Source organism: Mya arenaria, chromosome 9 (genome assembly GCF_026914265.1).
Source record: "Mya arenaria isolate MELC-2E11 chromosome 9, ASM2691426v1".
Lineage (NCBI taxonomy): Eukaryota > Metazoa > Mollusca > Bivalvia > Myida > Myidae > Mya > Mya arenaria.
In genome coordinates, this window is record NC_069130.1 from 14,514,418 (window position 1) to 14,539,818 (window position 25,401).

The 25,401-nt window shown below is 35.1% G+C and overlaps 2 protein-coding genes across 3 annotated transcripts; both read right to left on the bottom strand.

Moving 5' to 3' along the window:
• Positions 1-8,337: 8,337 nt before the first annotated feature.
• Positions 8,338-8,928, bottom strand: LOC128245778 (heat shock 70 kDa protein 12A-like). The gene has a single exon (XM_052964008.1). The coding sequence runs from the start codon at positions 8,926-8,928 to the stop codon at positions 8,338-8,340; it is 591 nt and encodes a 196-aa protein (XP_052819968.1).
• An 18-nt stretch (positions 8,929-8,946) lies between these two features.
• Positions 8,947-19,882, bottom strand: LOC128203730 (heat shock 70 kDa protein 12B-like). Of its 2 annotated transcripts, none has more exons than XM_052905260.1 (5): positions 19,802-19,882; positions 11,139-11,482; positions 10,468-10,686; positions 10,108-10,243; positions 8,947-9,394 (listed from the first exon to the last, which is right to left on the bottom strand). In XM_052905260.1, exons 2-5 carry the CDS (start codon positions 11,457-11,459, stop codon positions 9,084-9,086), a joined length of 987 nt encoding a protein of 328 aa, XP_052761220.1. In that variant the 5' UTR covers positions 11,460-11,482; positions 19,802-19,882; the 3' UTR covers positions 8,947-9,083. The 2 variants fall into 2 exon arrangements, with proteins under 2 accessions (XP_052761220.1, XP_052761219.1); XM_052905259.1 differs by lacking the exon at positions 19,802-19,882 and adding an exon at positions 14,262-14,297.
• Positions 19,883-25,401: the final 5,519 nt, after the last annotated feature.

Consider the following 25,401-nt stretch of genomic DNA (forward strand, 5'->3'; position numbering starts at 1 on the left):
AAATAGAAACAGGACGATACCACATTATTTTTAGCAAATACAGAAATGTAAAATATGTAATACCAAAAAGGTTCAATCAGAGTGTAGCATGTACATTTGTCTTCTATAAACTGACCTAAAAACTAAATATAACCTGAATCAATCTCTGTTCACGTTTAACAAATTTGTATTCCTTATGACTATATATATTAGTCGAACTAATAGGAATCTAATCATTTCGCTGTTAATATGTTCAACTTGACAGGAATTGTATTTTGATTATACATAAGTTAATCTTTAGAGGATGAAATTTAAATTATAAATGTGTTCGTCTTGAACTGTGTTACTCTTCAAAGGAAATGAAACAGGTTAATCTTCAGAGGTATGTAATTGGCTTTTAAATGAGTTATTCTCGAGTGTAATGGTGTTTTTATTATATATGTGCTAATCTTGAGAGGAAGGGCACTTTTATGTGCTGACCTTGAGAGGAATGAAATGTTTTACTATAAATGCGTTGATCTTGAGATAAGTGGAGTTTTGATTATAAATGCATTAATCTTGACTGGAATCGAATTGTGATTGTTAACATTGACTGGAATCGAATTTTGATTGTTAACATTGACTGGAATCGAATTGTGATTGTAAATCTTGACTGGAATCGAATACTGATTGTTAATCTTGCTGGAATCGAATAGTGATTGTTAATCTTGACTGGAATCGAATTATGATTGTTAATCTTGACTGGAATCGAATTGTGATTGTTAATCTTGACTGAAATCGAATTGTGATTGTTAATCTTGACTGGAATCGAATTGTGATTGTTAAGCTTGACTGAAATCGAATAGTGATTGTTAATCTTGACAGAAATCGAATAGTGATTGTTATTCTTGACTGGAATCGAATGGTGATTGTAAATCTTGACTGGAATCGAATAGTGATTGTTAATATTGACTGGAATCGAATTGTGATTGTTAATCTTGACTGGAATCGAATTGTGATTGTTAATATTGACTGGAATCGAATTGTGATTGTTAATATTGACTGGAATCGAATTGTGATTGTTAATCTTGACTGGAATCGAATAGTGATTGTTAATCTTGACTGGAATCGAATTGTGATTGTTAATATTGACTGGAATCGAATTGTGATTGTTAATCTTGACTGGAATCGAATTGTGATTTTTTATATTGACTGGAATCGAATTGTGATTGTTAATCTTGACTGGAATCGAATAGTGATTGTTAATCTTGACTGGAATCGAATTGTGATTGTTAATATTGACTGGAATCGAATTGTGATTGTTAATCTTGACTGGAATCGAATTGTGATTGTTAATCTTGACTGGAATCGAATTGTGATTGTTAATCTTGACTGGAATCGAATTGTGATTGTTAATCTTGACTGGAATCGAATAGTGATTGTTAATATTGACTGGAATCGAATAGTGATTGTTAATCTTTACTGGAATCGAATTGTGATTATTAATATTGACTGGAATCGAATAGTGATTGTTAATCTTGACTGGAATCGAATAGTGATTGTTAATCTTGACTGGAATCGAATAGTGATTGTTAAGCATGACTGGACTCGAATAGTCAGTGTTAATCTTGACTGGAATCGAATTGTGATTGTTAATATTGACTTGAACCAAATTGTGAGTGTAAATCTTAAGTGGAATCGAATTGTGATTGTTTATCTTGACTGGAATCGAATTGTGATTGTTAATCTTGACTGAAATCGAATTGTGATTGTTATTCTTGACTTGAATCGAATAGTGATTCTTAATCTTGACTGGAATCGAATTGTGATTGTTAATCCTGAGAGGAATCGAATCTTGATTATATTTGCGTTGTACTTGAGAGGAATGGAAGTTTAATTATAAATGGTATAATCTTGTGAGAAATGAAACTTTTATTATAAATGCGTAATATGAAAACGTAAGATTTAGTTTAAATCCGAATTTCTGAACTATGTTTTAGGGAGAATATTTTGCAAAACATTATTCTCAAATGAAGTTTAGATTTTTTTAAAAGATATGAAAATGAGAGATGATTTGGAACAATTCGTTGGATTATAAATATGAGTTTGAGAAGGTGGCAAAATGATTAGGTTTATAAAACTCATTTCATACTACTTTCATAGATAATACTTATAGATTATAGTAAGTGTTAGTAAAATCTAAACAACAAAGCTATGCTTTTTTCAAGTATTTCCTAAAATAAAAGTGCAATCAGGAAACCGTAAAAAGGCAATCTGTTCATATAGAAATTTTAGGAAATTATATTTTTTAAGCTTTTTTTATAATTTTCTGCATATTTCAAGGAGTAAAAACTATTACACGTATTTCCATTGCGTAGCTTTCACTAGTCTTTTGGCGCGGAGCAAAAACACTTTACAGAAGCGAACTTTTTTTGTCAATGTTAGCCATACGCAGGACAAAATGGTACGTGTACTTATTAAAATGTTCACCTTAGTGCTGGCCAGTTTTTCCACATTGACATAAATATATAGTTTAAAGATGCAGTTGCATTAACTCAGTGAATGAACTTAACTCCACTGAAACGATCGCTTGAGGGTCACTCATCTTACTCCACTCTAACGTTTGCTTGAGGGTCATTCATCTTACTCCACTCTAACGTTTGCTTGAGGGTCATTCATCTTACTCCACTCTAACGTTCGCTTGAGGGTCACTCCTCTTACTCCACTGAAACGATCGCTTGAGGGTCACTCATCTTACTCCACTCTAACGTTTGCTTGAGGGTCATTCATCTTACTTCACTCTAACGTTCGCTTGAGGGTCACTCCTCTTACTCCACTGAAACGATCGCTTGAGGGTCACTCATCTTACTCCACTCTAACGATCGCTTGAGGGTCACTCATCTTACTCCACTCTAACGTTTGCTTGAGGGTCATTCATCTTACTCCACTCTAACGTTCGCTGGAGGGTCACTCATCTTACTCAACTGAAACGATCGCTTGAGGGTCACTCATCTTACTCCACTCTAACGATCGCTTGAGGGTCACTCATCTTACTCCACTCTAACGTTCGCTGGAGGGTCACTCATCTTACTCCACTGAAACGATCGCTTGAGGGTCACTCATCTTACTCCACTGAAACGTTCGCTTGAGGGTCACTCCTCTTACTCCACTAAAACGATCGCTGGAGGGTCACTCATCTTACTCCACTCTAACGTTTGCTTGAGGGTCACTCCTCTTAGTCCACTCAAACGTTTGCTTGAGGGTCATTCATCTTACTCCACTCAAACGATCACTTGAGTGTCACTCATCTTACTTCACTCAAACGTTCTCTTGAGGGTCACTCACCTTACCTCACTCAAACGTTCGCTTGAGGGTCATTCATCTTACTCCATTTAAGTGATCACTTGATGTTTACTAATTGATCTTACCTTACGAAGATCATCAAATGTTCATATAATAATATTGTTAATGTTACCTTAACAAATGCATACACTTGCTTAATAATTTCATACTAGATGTCTTTATCTCAATATATTCAAATAACATTATAACATATCAGGAAGTGAATTGATTGCTGCAAAATTTCAACAGATAACCGATAACTAAATACAGCCAGGCAGGTATTGATATCATTTGTCTTGCGGATATATCATTTATTTAAGTTTTTATTCTAAATTGTTTGTAAATTGAATGATTGTACAAAACAGAAATAAATATCAATTTAAAAAAATATATATATACAACAATAGGAGTGAAATTAATGATAAATGTTGTATGATCGATATGTCTAAATTAACATTAATCATAAAAGAAGATGTTTAGTTTTTCTGTTTTAAAAGTTGCAATTATACAAAACAATACGAAACGAGCTTTAGAAAATATATAATGATAAATTATATAACATTATTATAACAAAACAAAAATACGTAATGATTGTATATCTATGGAAACAAAGAATGGTATGTGATAAATTCACATTGGCGTTGACATGCGCCGGACTAACATTGTTTTATTTCTTTAGTATTCATGCTTGCTATTAAAGGTCAGTTACGTGCTTCGCTTGACTTTAACGCTGATCTAAAAATATGCTTGTCGACTGCGCTGATCTAAAATAATGTTTACTTAAACGCTAATCTGAAAAATATGTTAACCTACAACCCTGATCTAAAAAGATACGTTTACTTTAACGATTGTTTACCTACTATGATGGTTTCAACAGATGTTGGAATTAGAAAAGCTGATCTATAGTTTTGTGCAGTAAATCCTCAGAAAAAAAAACACAAAGAGTGTGCAACGAAATGAATCACTTAACTACCACCCCTTTACATCAGTAAGTCATATGTATACGTTTTAGATATGCCTAGAACATATCACTGTTCTTTGAAGAGTATGAAAGCTCTTTTTGGCCTTTCGAGATTTTAAAATATTGTTAAGCTGAAGTATTTATAAGTTACCGTTGATCGTTGTATGGAGTGACCTCTTTGATAAATCTGAATAAAAAATATACTTTCAGGTAAATGTCAATAATTGTTTTACAGATCAAATGACACCAATGCAGGAGTTCTTTCCTTCAATACATTGTGGATCTTACATAGTTGTGTATTTGACATCTTTTGAGCTTTATCACATTTAGGCAGTTCATGTAGAATACTGCTGTGGTTGGACCGATTAGGGCACGACTTCCAAACCAAAACTGTATACATCTAGTAGCAAGAATGTACGATACTTTTGAAATAATAGCGATTAAGTGTAAACGAGTGTTAAAGCTGCAATCTCACAGATTAATAGTTATGATATGTGTTTATTGTTTTGCCTTAGAATCAGCTTTTATTTGCATCAACGCCTTACACCCAGTCTTATAATATAACTCACAATGAAAAACCGCTCAATTGTCTGAAAAACTGATGACAGTTGCATTTTTCTTAATACGTTTCTAACACTTGTAGCCATAAAACATATTTTTTACAGTAATCTAAAAAACTGCGATCCTATTTTGTAGGTAGTCTTATCACTGTTTTCAGGCATGTGCACAAAAGTATGATTATTCCAGACAAAAAAAAAATAAAAAAAGTTGTGAAAACTGTCAATCTGTGAGAGCGCAACTTTAGCAATGAACAACTATGTGGGTGGTATAACTGAGAAATAAAGTTTTTCAATGCATTTGTTACATTGAATAACAGCTTGAATGGCATTCATCTATAAATAATATAAAGTAGACCTTTTTGCCAAGTATAATGCATCATTTATTTTAAAGACTATAACATATTTATAATACACATTTTACTATAGAAATTAGTTCCCGTAATAATGATTATCGTCTCCGCCAGTGAGATTATCACGGCACGTCAGGGCGATTATGGCATAATTGCCTGACGAAGACAAAAACGTGCACACTGACGCCATTTTCACGAAAATAAAATGGCCGCCGTATACTCAGTAGACAAACATTTAAACATTAAAAGCTTTAAAGGAATTAAAATGAAACTATCGGTGCATTAATGGTGAAATTAGTTTTACCGATAATGACACCTTCCGTGTTTTTGTAACGAGTACTACCCGAAACCGTACCGGATGTTTACATTCGGTTCAGGCCATTAAGCAGTGTGACAAGGAAATGTTTTGTTGAAACGCTTTGGTTTACTTTATTCGCTGAGAAATGTTAATTTTTCCAGCGAAATGGCTAGGGTCATTCAAGCCGAGATTTTTATGAAACTGCTCCTAGGCTAGATCGACCCTAGCTGTGCTAACCTATTGAAATGAACATCACAATCAGCCGCTGTAAAACAGGAAAAAATTGAATAAAGGAAAAATTGCAGGCATATTCTGAAAACACGTACGAAAAGGTTTGCTATTTTGAATTCCAGTCATTCCAAATTTTTCGCCATTCAAAACCATTTTGTTATAACTCAGTTTTAAGATCATCATCATCATCATCATCGACGTTTTTAGGATGAAAATATCTAAAGAAATAGACTAACCTTATAAGCAAATTCGACTATTTTTTTTATCTCTTTAATGATTCATAGAATAATCCACATAGCAGGAAGTAAATTATTTCCAGAAATGTACAATCAATAACCTATAACAGAAGTTGCAGAGCAGATCGGATGGGTAATTGTTTATTCTGCTGTATAGGATTATTGAATGTTACACATTTGTTTACGTCTTTTATATCGACATGTTTATTCTGTTGATAGATTTTGTTTGTTTTAAACATAATGTAATAATATGAATTTGATTGTTAAGTGTTCCATACTAAATATGTCTTATTCAATTCATGATCAATTTTCAACAAACAAGGAATTGTTTATTTTTGACACTATAACAACAAGTAATTTCTTTTCTAGTTCTATCTTTAAGAAAATAAGTAATCCGTAAGTTAAATGATTCCCTGGAAAGCCAATTTGAAGACATGCTTATCCGCGACACTAAATTTGATGAACATTTGAAAATAGTGTGTTGTTTAGGGTCTGTAACGCCTTGAATTTTAACATGATGTTCGTTACAATTTTGGCTACTGGGCTCATTTAAGATTATTTTAATACGGGCTTTCTGTACAAACCCTCTTACGGTTTGTACGTGTATGCAAGGGACTACTTCTTTTTTGCCGGAGTGATAGGCATTAAAAAATTTGGGCACCACTGAACCAAGAAAATGAGAACCAGAAAAGCTCGTCATACATTGTTCATATATAGCGCGTGCATGCCGGCAAGCAAATTGTACATGTTTAGGGCGGGGTTTGACCTCCGTTAACCAATGAAAATCAATACGGAAATACCCGAGGTACATGTACAATCCACCTTCGGCACTTCTATAAAAGGAGTGAGTGGAGAACACATATAATGAATACACGTCTAAAGAGTACTTCTTTTGACCGGAAATTATATTTCATAACTCTGCAATAATAATACAAAACGAACAGGGTTGGTCATAACAATTGTTTTTTTACCCCATATCTTAATCAATACCGTCTAAACCGGATATCTAAATAATTAAGATAAATGTATTTATGCGCATTTTACGACAGTTGATGTAAACAATGATTTGCATATATCAATATCATGATGCAATAACACGGATTTAACGTTGTTTTCACGGTGAGTTGAACTAAGAAATATACGTGTTATTGTAAATTCAATCGTTCATACGTTGCTGTTTGGACACCATAATGACATAACGTTGGTTTTTACATAATGAACAAGCTAAAGTGATGCAAACGGTATCCACATCAATTCCAAAGTGGGTGGGAGAGATCAAAAACTAAAACGTTGAAAATGCTTGTTTTATTTAGATTTGAGAAACGATCTTTTTGGCGTTGAAACATTTATTCTTGGCGACATGTTATTTAGGAGTTGGACAAATTTTACAAAAAAAGATTTTAACAGATGGATCAAAAAGCATTCACATTATTACGAAAAAGTCTGTCGACATAAATACTTCGTCATTATGTCAAAATGCCACAGAATACTTATCCAACAATGTCTTGAGAGATCCTAATAATATTTTTTCAAATAAGAATGTTATTCAGAGAAATATTGAATGTTCGCGGTTGAAATTCATTTTCCGGGTTACAAAAATGCATAAACCTTTTTTAAAATAGCTGCAATCAACACAAATCCTCAAAACATTGTTGATTGGGAAGTCCCGATAAATTTGACTCTCAAACATATTATTTTTGCTTTACGACATTTCCGGGAAAGCGTAAATTTATGCTTTTTGAATAGAAATCTAATAAAATATTCTTTTCATAAAAATTGTTTAACTCCTAATTACCTGTTTTTTATGTTGCATCGAATATATAAGTCATGCTTGTTAAATATTGAACCTCAAAACTACATAGAAGTTGATTTTTTCAATATTTAAGATTTTTGGTCCTTCAATCGACTTTTTCATCGCTAAGTAGTGAAAACTAAATCTAAAAAAAAACATTTGTAGTTCATTAAAAATCATTGTGCATGATTATGGTAATCCTGAGAAGAAAAGTGTGCCTGGTGTGGGGCTCAGACTCACGGCCGCAGGAACATTAGCACGGCACTCTTGCCAATTGAGTTAAACGGGCAGCTGGTCACACAGGCTAGACTCGGTCGCCCATTAAAGGGGCTGTCTCACAGATGATAAAATAAAAATTAATATTGTTGTCATGGCAGAGTGTGGCAGATGACTCGCGAATACTTTAAGCGATAAAGATGTATGAATGAAATTACAGAAAACCACTTCAGCACAAATAATGAAATCAAATGTTTAGTAATTCATAATTTGTTTTTCAGGGGAGGGTTCGTGAGGGGTTTCCCCTCACAACCATCAAATTTGGCATGTTTGACCTGGTTTTAACAAGCATAATAATGTGAGTATGATATTTATTTTCTTACGGCAAACTATTTATTTGAAACACTCAAATGTCATGAATGTCTCTTTCCCCGTGAAAGTGTTCTTTGTCTTTACCAGCAACTCAGTATCTCCGAACAAAAACGTGTTTTCTATTTCCTGTTCTTTAAATGGAACATCGGAGCTGTTTTCAAGCTTAATAGCCCCGAGAAGTTCACATCCAGGGTCTGTTGTGTACTCCGGGTTCACCTGTGTCGTCCTGAAGACAGGTGTAATGGATAATTTACAATGAGGATGACTCTTTATGGTCATCTGATGGTCCACTCCAACCTCCTCGTTGACCCGAACGAACACATTAAAATAATCTCGCACCTGCCACGTTCCATTCAGCATAACCTTCTTCTTACCTTGGTGCTTCTTTTCATCAAAGGTATTGTAACTCGCCATCCCATACGTGTATTTCATGATCCTTGAGGGGACAATGTCGGGGTTGTGTCCAAACCTCAGGACCCCTTTTAACACAGCAAGCCCCGCGTCTGGAGGGACGATCAGTCTCACGCCAGCTATTTCATTCCTCATTCTCTCCTGAACGTATGGGCTTTCACCAAAACCGCCGACCAGAATAATAGTTTGCACGCGTTCCATCTTTTCTTCTGTTAAGAGTGACTTTATATGCTGGATCAGCAGATTGATTGGACCTTTGAACCATGATTGGATAATTGTGCCAACGATTTTCAGCTTGTCCTTACCTTTCGGTGTTATAGAATCTTCTTGAATGTCCAAAGCTGCAATTCTGTCCTCTAGAGGTTGTTTGAAATGTTTATCAGCAAGATCACGCAATGAAACAGACAAACGAACAACAACATGATTTGTGTTTTCGGTATCAAATGATCGTTTCTTGTGCTCAAATTCACGAGTGATATCAAAATAATCTTTGAAGGTTCTGTCTTTCGCAGGTCAATGAGAGTTTCTTCACCATACAGACGATCCAACATTTTCATATAATTTTTATCCACAAATATGCCTCCCCAAGGACCACCGCTGGCTTTGTGAATTTCTTTCAAAGTTCCGTCTGGTTTTCTTTCGTGTACGGATATATCTGCTGTTCCTCCTGGAATAAATGGAAAAAAAGGTGAATAGTTTAAAAGACCACAATGAGTTAAACTAAAACCATGGCCATTATCCATTAACGTCTTGTGTTTTAGTTTTTGTCTCAGAAAAGCGACCTTTCAAATGGTTTAAAACATATTTGTATTCTTAATTCAACACATTATACATTCATTATCAAATGAACCTTTACGTTGTACATCTCTTTTTATCTACTTTACTCTTCCAGAAACCTTTTTAACACTTATATCGTTTAGACCAATATAAAATTATTGCGAGAATTGCATCCATTGGTTTTAAGTGTTGGCTGGGGGTAATATTTCTTTTCTATTTTTTCTTTGATGACGGTTCCACCGTTAAATACGTGTCCATGGTCTTTCTTATTACACACGAACCATAAACATGTGTTTTTTGACGAACCATGAACACAATCGTAACAATTTTCTTTTGTTACATTTTAATGTTTACATCGACACAGACTGTTATGAATTCACGCCGTTTAACATTTTTTTTATTTGAGTCAATGAAATTTAAGGGGCGGCGGAAAATTTAGGCCCTGATATATAGGTGTTAGTCAATATTACATATTCGTAAAGAGTATCCCCCTATTTATTGTAACCAGTTGTCCTATGTTTACACAACAAAACTAAAGTCCTTCAAATGAATTTAACTTAAATTCAGTGCAACCGATTCTACAGAGCAAAATATAATTCTTACCTCCAAGATCGACGACCATGTACTGTGATCCTGCAATGGCTACAGCGCCCTTGACGTCTGTACCCAATGTTTCACACCAAATGGAGGCACACTCAGGCTCCAAGGCCAGCTTAAGGCGGTCAGGGTCGATTTCAGCCTTTGCAATGGTGCAAAGATATTAAGGTATAGATAGATAGTGTGGTCAAATTCAATAGGTTTATTAGGTTAGTAAACTTAATTTTGGGTTTCAACTTAATCTAGATTTAATGACACACTTAATGTGTCTATAATTCCTACATGTATATGCGCTCTGCACTTTACCACAGAGGGCTATTGTGTCACATAACATATACCAACGCAACTAAAATATAAACGCCATACCGCAACTGCTGCATCTCTCATAAATTGCTTGGCATTGTCATCCCAGATAGCCGGAATGGTTAACACGTAGAAGATGTCCGTCTCCTCGATTCCTATCCTTTGCATGGTTACTGCCTTTAGCAGATGCTCTCTCAGGTATTTAATCGACATGACAAACAGCGGGAAAGCCGTCATCTGTTTTCCACAAAAATCCTCTACCGTAACGTCTTTCGTCAAGTGCTAAAGATGACATTCATATGTAAGTTTATTCAAATCGTTTTATTTTATACTTTATTATATTCAAGTTGATACTGATTCACATAAAGCGTATTTGATTAATTTTGCTTTATTTAATAATGTTAGGATATGGTTGTGTACTCATATATAAGACCCCTAGTGAACCCCCACTTACCAATGCGGTATAACGCTATTAAATGTCTGTAATTTGTGGTCTATAACGCATTTAACGTTGCACCTCTAAATAAGGTCATCGTTAGTTGTTTCTAAGCTTGTCCCTGCAGTTTTCATTGTTTTCATGAAGGTGTGAATCACATGCAACAGTATTCGGAAATAAGTATAATATTTATTATCAAAATGGTTTTACTGTTTACACATTTGTGTGGACAAACACAACTTAAAGTATTCATTATGTTTATTAGGTTAATATATTATGTAGTTTATTTATAACATACCTTATTGTTATGCAGAACCATCTTAAACCTCCGAAAAAGCCTCCAACCGTGGTGCTCATCATCTTCAGCTAGGCTTGCATACTTGTCCTCGCCCTCGAAACTAAACTTGTCAAACTCTCCGTCTGGATTTAGGAGAACTGATGTAGGCGTCTTCAGTGACACTAATCTCGAAGCCCCACCGCCTGCGTACCAGTTTTGATTTGTATGAATCTTGTTGGGGTCGTCTCGGAAGGAGAAAGCATAACCGCTGTACGTAGTTCCGAAGTCGAAAGCTGCCACCAGAAGCGTCTTGCTGTTAGCATCGCTTGCTTTGCTTGCCATGGTTCATAGAGCCACAAGTTGCTCTAAAACAAGAAAAATATGTAGAGATGAAAAAATGTTTAGTTGTGTAGGTTTCCGCCTCTAACCAAAGAGGTCATTGTGCCTTATCTTTCTTTTGGCTTTTTAGACAAGGACAGCAGAAGATTTTACATAAAGAATTCTTGGAACGAAATCATTATTGAAAACCTCTAATTGATATGAAATCGACTGTAGCATTTTTTATGAAACGGCCTCCAGTCCCCAATACCGTATATTTAAGACATTTCCTTTTACTACATTCTAGCATTATTAAACATTTTATTTTTTAAATTTATGATAAGCAGATTCCGTCATAATTTTTTGTTGGTCAATTTTCTGAAGAGAAATAATTCTAGAGCACAAAAAACTTAAGCAATTGATTGACACTAATATGCTTTACTAAAATATTATATACGATTGAAGAACACTTTTTGTTTCTGAATCGGGTTTGTTGTTAATTTTTAAAATAAGCTAAGACTGAGATTGGGAAATGACTTAAGTAGTTGTATGATAACAAGAAAGATAAGTAAAGATGAAAATATTCCAGTGGTATATGTTTCCGCCTCTCATCCAAGAGGCCATGGTTACTTTTCCCTGGCTCTTCGAAAAAGACAGCAGGTACTTGTTCCATCTAGAATATTAGGAACGAAATCGACTCTAGGATGTTTGGGGCAACGGCCTATAGGCCCCAATATCGTATAATAAAGTCATTTCAATTTACCACATACCAGCATGATTCAACACCTTATCTTATACATTTTTGACACGCAGATTACGTCATTATTTATGTTGGTCAATACTCAAAAAAACTTCATTCTAGAGTACAAAAGAACTTGAGTAATTGATCAACAATATTAAGTTTTTCTTAATTGTTGTATACACTATTAAGTACCCTATTCAAACAAGATGATAGAACGTACACACATTCGGTTTCATGGTATAGCGTTTAATGAGAAATTAAAAAATAATGCCCTTAAATGATCAATATTAATTACAAAATACTAAAAAAATAAAATTGATTAAGTATTTGTTGTTCATTACACAGAGTTCAGATTTGTATGTATACAGCTTGGCTTTTGATATGCTTTTATTGACAAGAAAGCGTAGATTCTAATTCATTGAAGGTGTAATAATGTCAACAATTGTCTATAGTTACAACACAAAAAAGCAGTTCGTATAAATATTTAGCGTCATTTTCATACCTAGATGCTTCATCGGGGAAAGAAGGTTTTATCTCAGATTTCGCGTTGCTAATGCTTTAGATACCATGATTTTCCTGCTATACAATAACAGAGAACTATTCACCCTATGATTTTTAAATGTTTATATTTCTAATAAGATGTTTTCTTTATTTTGCATAAAAACTTCGTTCCGGTGTATTCTTGGTGTAGTTTTAGGCATACGCCTTTTAATTTATATTAGCACTTATATGCCCTGATACACTGAAGCATAAAATAACTTCAATAGGTCTGTGTTTAGTACTGTTTACACGGGGAAAATTGAAGATTTTAATTTGCTGTACTCTTTCCGACTAAAGAAAAACATGAGAATTTGACATTGAATTATGCTTGTTTGTCTAAAGACAATATAGTTATACCAACATATCGCACACCATTTTAAAGGTATTTGACTCTTCTTTCCATGTCACTTATTTAAAAATGGATTGTTTATATGTTGGTTGAGAAATTTACATAAAACTGGACTCTACCGTGAAATCGGGTAAGTTTGAGTTACATACCTTGTTTCTTGTTTGTATATGAAAGACACTAAATATCTTCAGATGTGTTGTTTATCTCATTGTATGTACCCAAAATGGTTTTATACAACATTTTAGTGACAAACAATGCTTCAGATGCCTGTGGTATTTTTATATAACAATATCGCTTCGCATGTGTTTTAACAATCTTAATCGAAACAACAATAGCTTGGTAATTTTCAAGCAAGTCAGACTTTTTTTTCATTTTATTTTTTATGATAAATTTCGATTTAAATAAAGTAGCCTTTCTTATTTAAATCGTTTTATCATTTAAAACATATTTAAAACCTTCACTACTTTCTATATTTATGACGTCATCTAACCGAGTTTGACGTCACCATTTCAAAGAAAGCAAATTTCGTTGACAATATAGTGCTTCTGTAACGATTTGTATTAAATATATTTCGTTTAAAATGCTCGGATAAAAATATTTTGTTTTAATTTCTTCGGATACTACATGTATTTCTGCAATGAATGAAGCGCGGGAAAAAGCATTGTTTTGTGGGACAATGCCAGCAGCCAAAACGGTAACGCTATTGCATTTAAGGAAAGTGGCATTTTCACTATAAGCATAGTGTAATTTTTGTCCTCAAACATAACATTATAAACAGTTCAAATAAACTTCATATGTATTATATAGCTGTAAACACCCTGAATCCCTGCATAATATACTGTCACATGCTTACTATACTAGTGTATGCATTCCTTACACTGCAGTATAAATGTGATGGTCAAAAAACTGGTTTAATACTTGTTTGGTTGACTGATTATACAATGTTCTATTGACATGTAAGTATATATTTTAGGAATAAAGATGGCTGTGAAAATGAAAATACATTACTTCCTTATTTATCAAATACTGAACATGACCTGAATAAGCTTGTTAGACACAACTGAACATTATGAAAACTCAATTTGTATCATTTATATCATAAAGTCTATTATGAGTTTATACACAACTATATACTTTCATATCTCTTTCAATATACAAAACGAGTCAAGGAATTTAATGTAAACAAAAAAGTTACCTGTAACGATCCTATCACTTCACACTCGATGTATGGACTGCGGTCTGTTATATATAGTAATTTACGTCCTGCTCTGTGAAACAGTCTGTGCTCTATTTTCTGTATTTGTTGAAATATTAAATGTATGAATATGGTAAAGAGGTTCGATGAATTTTCGAAAATAGTGTTTGCATTTGTTAAGACAGGTTATAAACTAAACAACAATACCATTTTGATAATTGTCAGGACACTAATAAACAATGTAATATATAGTTAGTGTTTATGTGTGGTGTTCTACGTAATAAGGTCGGCATGCCGGGAACAGACAAGCGCCGAAAAAGTGATTTATAAAATTAAAATAAATGCTAAGTTTCTTAGTGTTGAGCACCAAATGCCTCAATTCTAGCCAGCGTGCATGGGCGAACATCTAAACAACCCACTTAATTATCCAATTAAGGACTTAATGAACATGTGACGGTTGTTTTCGTCCGAGGATGTCATAATTATTCAATGTGTACCTTACCTTTCATATCACTGGCGTAAGCATGGGTGTAGACACTAAAGACTAGTTTATAACTTTAGTATAAATGCCAATAACATATTTTCTTTAATATCTGCGTACAATCTCAATCGTATGATGGCAAGAGTGATCGATGGTTCGTCACCACCAGAAAATGAGTGTTTTCAGTCCGTTATAGTGGTGTGTTAAAACGCAAAAATCTGGGCGTTATCAGTAGAAAACGTGCATTATTCAGTAAATTCACGTGCCGTTAATGACCGGCTTTTTGTTTTACATACGCGCTACCAGGGCCCGCATCATAACATCGCTGAGTGACCTGGTTTCTGGCCGAAAGTGGGTCAACGATGCAAACGTTTGCACAAAAATGACGGTATTGTGTACCAGGTTCTTGATATTGTTAAAGACTGGCCCGCCCTTAAATTATTATTAAATTATTATATTAAGTCAATTCACAATGGAGCAACCGCGAAAGTGTTTCGTCATGAGTTAGAACCAGCAACGCAAAGCCGCCTGAGTCCAAAGCGCAAGATGCGGAACGCGGTATTTCCATCATTAAATAATATGCAGTTAAATACCGAAAAAGTAATCAACAAATATCACTAACTATGTAGCTTTCGTTTTCATTCTATAGTATGCTAGCAGAGAGTTTAATTTTTGAATAAGTTCACTTTTATTTATTTACTACGAGAGCGTCTGTCGATGAATGACAATACTGTAGTAAACAAACGCCATGGCAATGACCTAGTTCCCACGGTATGTTTATATTTTTCCCAGCTTACTACATGGACAATGACATAGAAATAGATCTTCACACATAACCGACTGGTATTCTGGACAGCATTGTGGACGACTGGTCTATGAAAGGTTATAAAATATAAATAAAATTAAATAAGTAATACAAATAAAAACAAATAAAATAATAAACAAATTAACAGCAATAAATATCAATAAAAGTATAGATCAATAAATTGCTGAATAAATAAATTGATAAATAGATGAATAAATGAGTAAAGATAAATCAATCAATAGATAAATAAACACGTAAATAAAAACAGTTGCAGACCAAACTGAAGGAACGGAGAGCGTACATGATGTAGGAACAGAAATTGCAGCTGAGGCCTCTGATAATGATTTGGATGAGATTGATCTCGTAAACCTAGATGTGTAAAACCAGAAGCGACTGTAAAGAGTACTATGTGAGCAGTCAGGAAGTTTAAAGATTGCTTAAGTTTGTCTCTTATAAGTAGATTTTGATACATGTAACCACACAGAACAGTCTTAAATGATATAAATATAGACAATTAAATGTGGCATTTCATCAATAGATAAACTTTAACGCAAACCTAGCATTATTATTTATTTAAATTTTGTCCTTATATTTTGCTTGCTTAAAATTTGATTAGGATATGGAAAAAGGACAAAACAGAGAAATATCACATTCATTTCTATGATAGATTTCTATATTATCATATATGGGAACATACAATAGGATAACCTTAAAACATATTAGCTTGGCAACAGAAACGTGGTCTTACAATAAACCTTCAAACTGTTGAGGCAACAGAATCGGGGCACATCCTGAGCAAGTTTTATGCAGAGGTCCGAACAGAGAGCAACAAACTGTGAATTATGCGTAGTATAAGAGCCGGTATAAACCATGCTATTTTATCCACACCATGCAATAGGTCATTTAATAATATTAATAACCAGGAGTTTCTGAAAGCCCACACTACGCTCGAAATCATGTGTAAGAAATGGGTTGGTACTGGCCGTACATCTCATCACCCCGCAATTGATCAGGGAGATTTGCTTAAAATGGAAAAATATTTTCAAACTTTAAATGTGACCAAGAAACCCAAGTTAACACATTTTGTTGTTTCCTTTGCTATTTCTTTGCGAGAAGGGGTAGAGAGGAGTTCATGGAATTAACAAAGGAATCCTTTCTCAAAACATGGATTACATAGGAAAATAGTATTTGACAGAGTCATTGCCCCAGGTTTCCAAATATTGGCAAGGAGAGTCCTCAAGTAAAGCTTGGGACTATTCTGACATAAGGGCCTGTGGCAAAAAGCTGGGTGACTCTGAACTAAACATTGTTGATGTATACAGGTTTCTCCATTAAAACTGCAATATCCGTCATGTATCAGGCAGGAGTGAACATTTAATACATTTGTAAAACAAAACACTAAAGGGAAGAGTCACTGAAACACTACATCAGTGGTTAATCCCCTGCTCAAAAAACATTGTGCTTTAGGGAAGGGCCTTGGAAATGTTAAGTCCCTTGTTGAGACTGAAAGCTCAACATCTTGCATACACAAAAGCCCAAATCAAGCCTAAAATACTTTCTGCCAGAAAAAACTTATCCACATTTCCAATCGTTGGCAACCAAACATTTAACGTTACTGGTGGAACATGTCACTTTCATTATAATAGTGAAAAATGAATCATTGGATGAAGAGATATATCTCGGGTTGTTACAGCAGACTTAAAGCTTTTTCCAGAACGTAAGCTCAATTTTGGGTTAATTTAGAGTCTGACATTGGTACATTTGAGAATTAAATACCCCTTTGGAACTTGAACTAGATTTACATAGAAATTTGTCAATATATTTTACCATTTAAGTTACCATGACTGTTTAGTAATACAGAGAACTCATAAAGAAACATATTTATGATATTGAAGTTTTCAGTTATTGTTGATTACAGTTCCAACCTTTTTCTTGCACGTGGTATCTGTCTGGAACAAGTTTTTCAGCATAAGCGTAGTTGTATGTTTACAAAAATATTATTAATCATTTAAGATTCGAGCAAGAACTATTTTCAGACTAGTGGACATTTTAAAGTTTAATGTGTTTTCATAGCATCGGCTTGGTAAGTTTTGGCAACGGCTGTTGTAATTTGGTTATAGTTTACCATATCATTCATGTATCATATGTATTGTGGTTTTAACGGTAATATTATTGCTTTTTATCAAGTTGATTTAAGTACAAACGATGTGTTTTGTTCTAAATGAAGTACTTATTTCACTGTTATGTTATGCTTGACAAAAGTGATTATGTTTTATTGAAACAACTTTACTGTGTGTGTGCAGTTCAATTATCTACTGATATTAGTCCAGGGATCTCAATAAGAACCGGCTGCCTCAAAAATACAGTTTATACAACTTTTTGTCCGGTTCAAAATTGAAACAATATAAAAATTATCAAAATTATCTGGTCCCTTACATTTCTTTTCGGGACAGTTCAAGTTCAACCAAAACTTATTGAGAACCCTGGTCTTTTTAACACCAACATGTTATGAATTTCAACATATATAGCTGTATACAAATATTAAAGAAATGACATTTAACTTACATATTTTCTTGCGAGTTGTTTTGTCCTGGCTGGCAGATTACTAGATTATACAATAGTACAATCTGCATTTTAAAGTATTCCCTAATATTTATCCAGACCAAACCCAACTTACCATTTAATCCTAGGGATAAATACGTGAGGTCTTTCTTAAGTAGTCATTCTGTACGTCTTGCTTGCACAACAACTGATTTCGAACTCCCAGATATCTGTCAACATACCAATGACGTCAGCACTTTGTATGTAAACATGTCTAATAGTGTACTCGCACTACACTCTCCTCCTGTTTCTTTGTTTCAGACAGCACCGGGGTTGGCTGAAGACCGGTCAAGTCAGAATTAATTAACAAGACCGCTGCTTTGTGACTGGTCCAACCAGGGAGTTGAACGAGCCAGCGACGACTACAAAAATATCTACACAAGTAAATATTTACATCCATCACTTCTTGTTGGGGCTACTTGAAGTAACCATCTGCAACTAGGTTTTATGGGCTCAACTTTTGTAAACCCATCTACTTCACCTTCGCCCCTCCCGCCTAGAAGAAAAGGAAGGCGGCCAGTCCTGTACTTCAGGATACTGCATACAGCCTGTGACCATAAGCGTTGGTTGACATCGATTCTTCTTTTCCCCCTGGATCCCATTTCCTGCTATCAGCTACCATAACTGTCGACGAAGCAAATGATACTTCAGCAACAGCTTCTTGCGGCGATCCCCCTCGGTTATCCGGGTTGCCACTGTTGTTGCTGACTTAATACTATATGCTCGCTTCGCACTTTCCAATGCGGCTGTAGCCCCCACTCCCTGACAGACGCTGCCGGATGCTGGGTTCCTGAAGGCGCGACCTCAGCCTTCTGCGCTGCCACCTGAACTACATCTACAGCCCGGGAAAATGAACCACATTAGTTGTCAGCCCTAACACATTTATAACAACCACCGCAAGGAAGATCTTGGACTGCAACTCCAGCTACATATGAATTGCAGTGACCAGGATGTGACTTCTTTCATGATCGGCACTCCAAGACCATGTTGAACTGAGTCAATTCCTCAATCTAACAAGCTAACTGATCCTGCGGTTCTTTGAAACTCAACAAGCAAGTCAAACTTGAGTGATCGGTCCGGACCTTGAAAGGTCAACCGAACAAATGAGTAGATCTGACGACTGTTAACAGCTCCTTTCTCGTAGTGCAGTATTTCTGCTCCTCTTTCGTTAGGATGTAACTGCCATAGGCAATGTCATGTTCTGCACCGTTCTTCATTTGCAAGAGCTTCGCGCTAACAACATTGTCCGACACATCGCAATCCAAAACAAACTCACATACCGTTTTTGTGAATGCTGACATGAATTTTAACAGGCAAACCTTGACAAGAGGTACAATCTCGTCTATTACTGTACCATCAGCTGGCAGAGAGCCTGGTGTCGAACAAGGAGCAGGTGTTTTGCCTTGTCCTTCTGGCTGTTTGTCATTTGGTACTCATTAAATGTAACAATAGCTGCAGATGGGGCGTCTGGTAGTGTATTGGATGGTACGGTCTTATTAGAAACAAGTTTGCTACTTACCTCGTTTCGATGGGTCGAGGATTAGCTCACTATCCTGACTCTTTTGCGTTTAAAAAACGCCTTAAAATCCTTTCTGTTGGGACATTCAGCGATCAAGTGTGACTTACTATCACATACGTAACAGATATACGTACCTCGAGGGCGATTAAAACGTTGCTGACTGCTAGGCTGCTGAGTGCGCCTCGCTTCGCCAAGAGCCTTCACTTTTTCTCGCAGACTCTGTTATTCTTTCTGGAGAGTGCTCATGTCTAACGCAGGTCCAGTGGTATGCTGAATGGCGTAAACATTTTCTGTATCATCGGCATAATCAATAGCATTTTGAACGAATTTAGTCTTACCCATAGCACTCTTTGAATGTTGAAACAACCTACGTGGTGGGAGTATCACGCGCCTGGTGTTGCTGCTATTTTAGTGCTCTGATATTTTGGATTATTTATGTGTTAACCATTGAGGGTTTCTATGAGATTTTGAGCAAACACTTGTATGAATTATCAAGGAGGCTGATTGTGGAATTATTTCGATAAAACTTTTCATTCATTTTCTAGATATTTGGATATTAAAAATTGGATATATTAAATATATATATAATAAATTGATTTTTATGATAGATGGGTAGGTGTTGGTGAGCGATTATCAGAGGATACAATGTGCTTGATCAGATACAACAGGGGGCAATTATTGGAATTAGCTAAAGTGCCCAGGAGTTATTCGAAACCTAACAATGACACATTCACAACACTGAAAAGCTTTAATCTCTTAAACTACAGATGTGCCCGGGGAGGTGGTAATTATGTATTTAGATCTTGGGACAGCAATGATGGAGTGATATAAGTTTATGCATAGCATTAACAAAAAAAAACACCAAAAATCAGTTCACTCAAATACATTAACAATTAAACTTTTTAAAGTAATCAGTCATTTTCATTTGGCCACTGAATGATATGGTTGACTGCATAAATATGTTACGTGTGTAAAGCCAATTTTACTGAACATATACATAAACGATGCAAATAAGTTAAAACTCATTTTGGAGGAGTGCATTATTGAAATTAATCGCCTTCGAATTATGGCATGCTCATGTGGTCAGAGAAGCACTCTTCTTGTTATTGTATTTGCTATTGGAACCAATTACAGTGGCTAGACGAGATGACCCTGTCAAAATTCGGACTAATACAAAATAATAAGCCGGGGTTGGATCTGCTTTTCTGATCTCTCATAAAACACCCACATCAGTGCTGCTGAATCAAAATGTAGAATTTGACTCGTTCTTTGTGTGTATGTGGCCGAAGAAAAGAATTATCAATTTCAAAAATTGACGAAATAAAAAGTTAGCTGCTTTCCCGCTGTTTGCCATGTTGGTCAAGGATTACTTTATTGAAACTTAAAATAAGGGCTTATGCCGGGTATCAATGAAACGGATACATTTTACTTATTAACTGTGCCGGTTATCTAGCAAGACAATGCAGAACACTTTTGAAGGGACGAAGCTAGGTTGGTACTTACATTTACTTCATTTGACAAATACAACGCAAACTTCTCATTCTCAGGAGTTAATGGTTTAACTGTCAAATATCAGTTTTTCCTGCATTGCAAACCGAAAGTGATACGATACCGAAAGGGAAAGAAAATATCTTTTTAAAAATCGTTATATTTTAACGTATGGTCCGTCAATCTTTAAGCATATGTTTAGAGGAACTAGACAAATGTTTTCAAACAAAAAAATCATCTAAGGGAAAAAGAAACCCCAACATAAAATATATATAATATATCTATAGATATATAAGTCCAGTGTTCTTTTATTCAATTATTATAAGGTTGGTAGACAGCTTTCAGCTTAGGTTGTTCATGTGTGTTTAACATTTTGAAAATTATAATACACATACGGATTCAAGGATGTTTTAGAAGGTTAAAACTTTAACCGTTTAATCGATTTACTGAATAGAGTGTGATATCATTAAACTCATTGCATATTGGGGATTAAACATTTACCAAAACCAGTGGGTGTTGGTGTTTATATGAACATATTTTTCGTCCAAGTGAGCAAATTTGCACTCGAAGAAATATCTTGTTATATAAACTGCATCATACATTTTATATGATTTAACAGTATTCGACATTTAAAGCAAAGGTTCATGGTAGGAATTCTTGATTCTCACCATTTCCCTTATTTCTGTGTATTTCTGCGCAAAAACAGGACTTTAAGAGGGATTTATTAGTATGAAGATTTGAACAAATCTATCGACCGTTCCACCTCCTAAAAAGGCTATAAAGTTGACAAATTAAGAGAGTACATGCTGAAAACGGAGTACGATTGGGGGGATAAAGCACTGTTGGTTTGCACAAAGTTTTTAAATTTACAGATAACCTTTTGTGTATAACATAAATTATTTCATGGTGTATGTTTATCAGATAAGACCGTATGAGTAGTCGAAAATATACGTTTTTCTTTTCCACATTTATATGTCATGGATAAAAAGTTTACTGTTGAGTATTTTTGGAAAAGGCCTTTGGTATTTGTGTCATTGAGCATGTATGCAGACAGGTTATGGATGAACGGCTTGTCCGTGTAGTTTCCAATGCATGTAAAATTCATAGCAATGTCAACTCATTGATACATGCAGCGTTTTCTAACTACCAAACTTATTTAAATGCATGTATGTCATCAACCTTAACTATAAATGCTGCATTGGACAATACCTGTGTCAAACTCGCGTTAGATTATGAAAGTGCCTCGATCTGGTATGCAATTCTCGGAACGGAAGTTGAGAACGTTATTGGCTTTTTGGGTTAAAGTATATGGTCGTGGATCTTGGAGGTAAGTGGCACTGTGTTAAAAAAAAATTTACAAAGTGTAATGTATTGTTGATTCATTAAAACAACATACTTTATTTGAGTAACTAATGCAGTAAACTTGCTTTTCGACTGCATCCTTTCCAAATATTTAAACAAATTCAAAACAATGCCTCTTTTTTACAGAAGGCACCGCAGATATATTAGTTCATGAAAGAAAACCAAGTGGGACACTTTGAAAAATCCATAAATTCAGCGGCGGTCCATGGGAAGGCATCTTTGTGGATGAAAATTATGAAAATGCTAGGTGGCTTATATGGGGAGGAAAGGCACTTGCTGATATTTGCAACGACGAAACTAGCGACTTCCTAATATAATCAGGGACTTTAAAGATGGGAAGCGAAATTACTGCATTTAAATAAATGATATAATACTAATAATCCGTCTTTCAGCCTTGCAAAGAAAACTGTCGGGTACATTTTCCTTGACACCTTTACCGGAGAGGTTTGCTTTCATGGAAATATGATTCACTCGCTATAAAAGTAAGAAAAAAAAATAGAATTGCTTTATCTTTAGTTCGAAAATGGTTCGATGATCCATATGAGAGACTTATTCGAAATGTGAATTCACTACTTTCTGACATGTATGAAAAAAGAAACCACTAGACAAGTCGGCGCTTGGCTCAACCCCCTTACTTTCAAGAAGAAAGAGGAACGAAATAACTGGAGAAGTTTGATACAACAGTTGACAAAGACATGGTTTAAAAGGCCAATCGATCTGCTGGTGCAGCATCATCTCTTTTAGCTAAACCAAAGATGAAAAGCCTGCAGTCCGTTATTTTGGTGGGCGGATTCTGTGAAAGTCCGTACGTTCAGGAAGGAATGAAAAAGTTTGCGCAATACAGATCGTCACTCCAGACGCAGGCCTCGCCGTTTTAAAGGGCGCTGTGTGGTTTGTGTCCAACCCCGCAATAGTCTCCTCTATTATTATCACGTGCATGTATTGAACAGCAATGTTCTTCGAGATTGATGAAAAGAAACATCAAGCAGAGAAGACAGTTTTGGAAAATGGTTAAAGGCGGCAGATAATTGTTCTGAGGTTGACGTGCGGGTGAACGAGGAGGAGGCGGGAGTGGACCAAAAAAATCCTATAAGTAAGTATCACTCACATCCGTTTACATGACGACACATGGGAACACCGAGTTCACAATAGACCCGGGTTACGAATTTATAAGCTTTGAGTGTTGCACGGAGCCTATACAAACAAGGTTTCCGTTCGGGGATACAGAAGTGCACTGGAAATTTAGCATATATGACCTTTGAGTGTTGTCAATAAAACGTTCTGAAACAATCAATATGACCCATATTTGCTTCATCTATTTCATCTGTGCATGTACATGTTACTTTAATTTGTCTAAAATGTATAGGTTTTTGGACGTTTTAAGTGTTACAATAAAAAATATGCACTTCAAATGGTACATGTGGGGATATGTTGGGTATCAAGTATTCTTTCATTCCTACTGTGTAATATACTAAGTCTACAGTAAAGAGAACAATTTGCACGCACTTTGTTCTTCTGTTAAAATATATGTATATTTCTGAATAACAGAACTTACATCCTAAAAGACGGATTGTGCAACACAGTTAACGCCTGATCCCTTTGGTTACAGGGAACATAGACAGTCTCGTGGATCAGCTGTAGTTCACCAATCACTGTTTCACGTAATTGACCCCTTTAAAGTTTATGTATCCAAATACATTTTATTATTCAATGGTCACAGCTAACAACCAGTGGAATGTTAACAGATTAATGTACAAGAATAGTTTATCAGGGCCTCACTAAATGTGGCGCAATCATAAACATGGAACTTGTGTATATATTGTTTCATTAGATGTAGAAGGAAACCAAAACTCAGGTTTTAAGCGCAGATCTACGTCAAAGAATTATATTTAATGCTAATGAAAAAATGAATGAAATTGTCTGTAAAAGTCTGTTAGATTATGAATAAAGTCAATATTTTTTTTTATTTTTTTTAACATCATGATATTCTCAATATATGATGTTTCGATTTCACGGAAAAAGACGACAATGGTATTTTTGCAGATATATATAAAAAAGGAAGAGTTTGGTCAAGCACAAATGTCTAAACGAGATTATAATAACGTTTTAAATGTGTTTTAAAGGTAAACAAATAAGATAATGTTGTGCCCGGATTTTGGGACACAAAAGACATTAATTTAAAGTTAAACTTGTTCTTGTTATTAACATAAATACATTATAAATGTAACCTATACTATTTAAAGTAATCTTATTTAACACTTACCCGATTTTATTCAGAACATGATGATATTCGGAGGGGTAAAAGTATCATGAACTGACTCTGTATTTACATTTGCCAAAAGTGCATTTCAGATAAACTTTACCCCACCCGGTAATTGTAAGCATTTAGTGAACGTTTTCAACAGATGCATGCTTTTAAATTTAAATCGTTCAACAATAGCTTTCCTCGATATGTTGGTTTTAAGATGCATTTGTTTTCCTCACCGCTGGTGCGACGTTATATCCATATTTCTTGCATTATTTATCGTAAAGTTTCTGTACTCGCACAATGTCAGCCATTTTGTTTTTCTGCGCAACTTCCGCTCGTTTAAGGTCAAGTGCAGTCATGTATAAGGTGACTCATCTTTTTGATCTGTTTATGTTTACATTCCAAAACTTAAGGCTATGTCCGGAGCCTTTCTTTGTATCAGTTACATATTTTTCCAAGATGGCTGCCTTTGATTCACTTAAACGTTCTATTTTGTGGCAGTCACATGACTGCCATTCAAATCGTTGTCACTGCCATAATTTTTCTTGGCACTGCCAACGTTTTGGGTGGCATTGCCGTCATTCTTATTGGTAGTAGCGTTATGCCAACTGTGCGAGTGCAAAAGTGCCACGATTT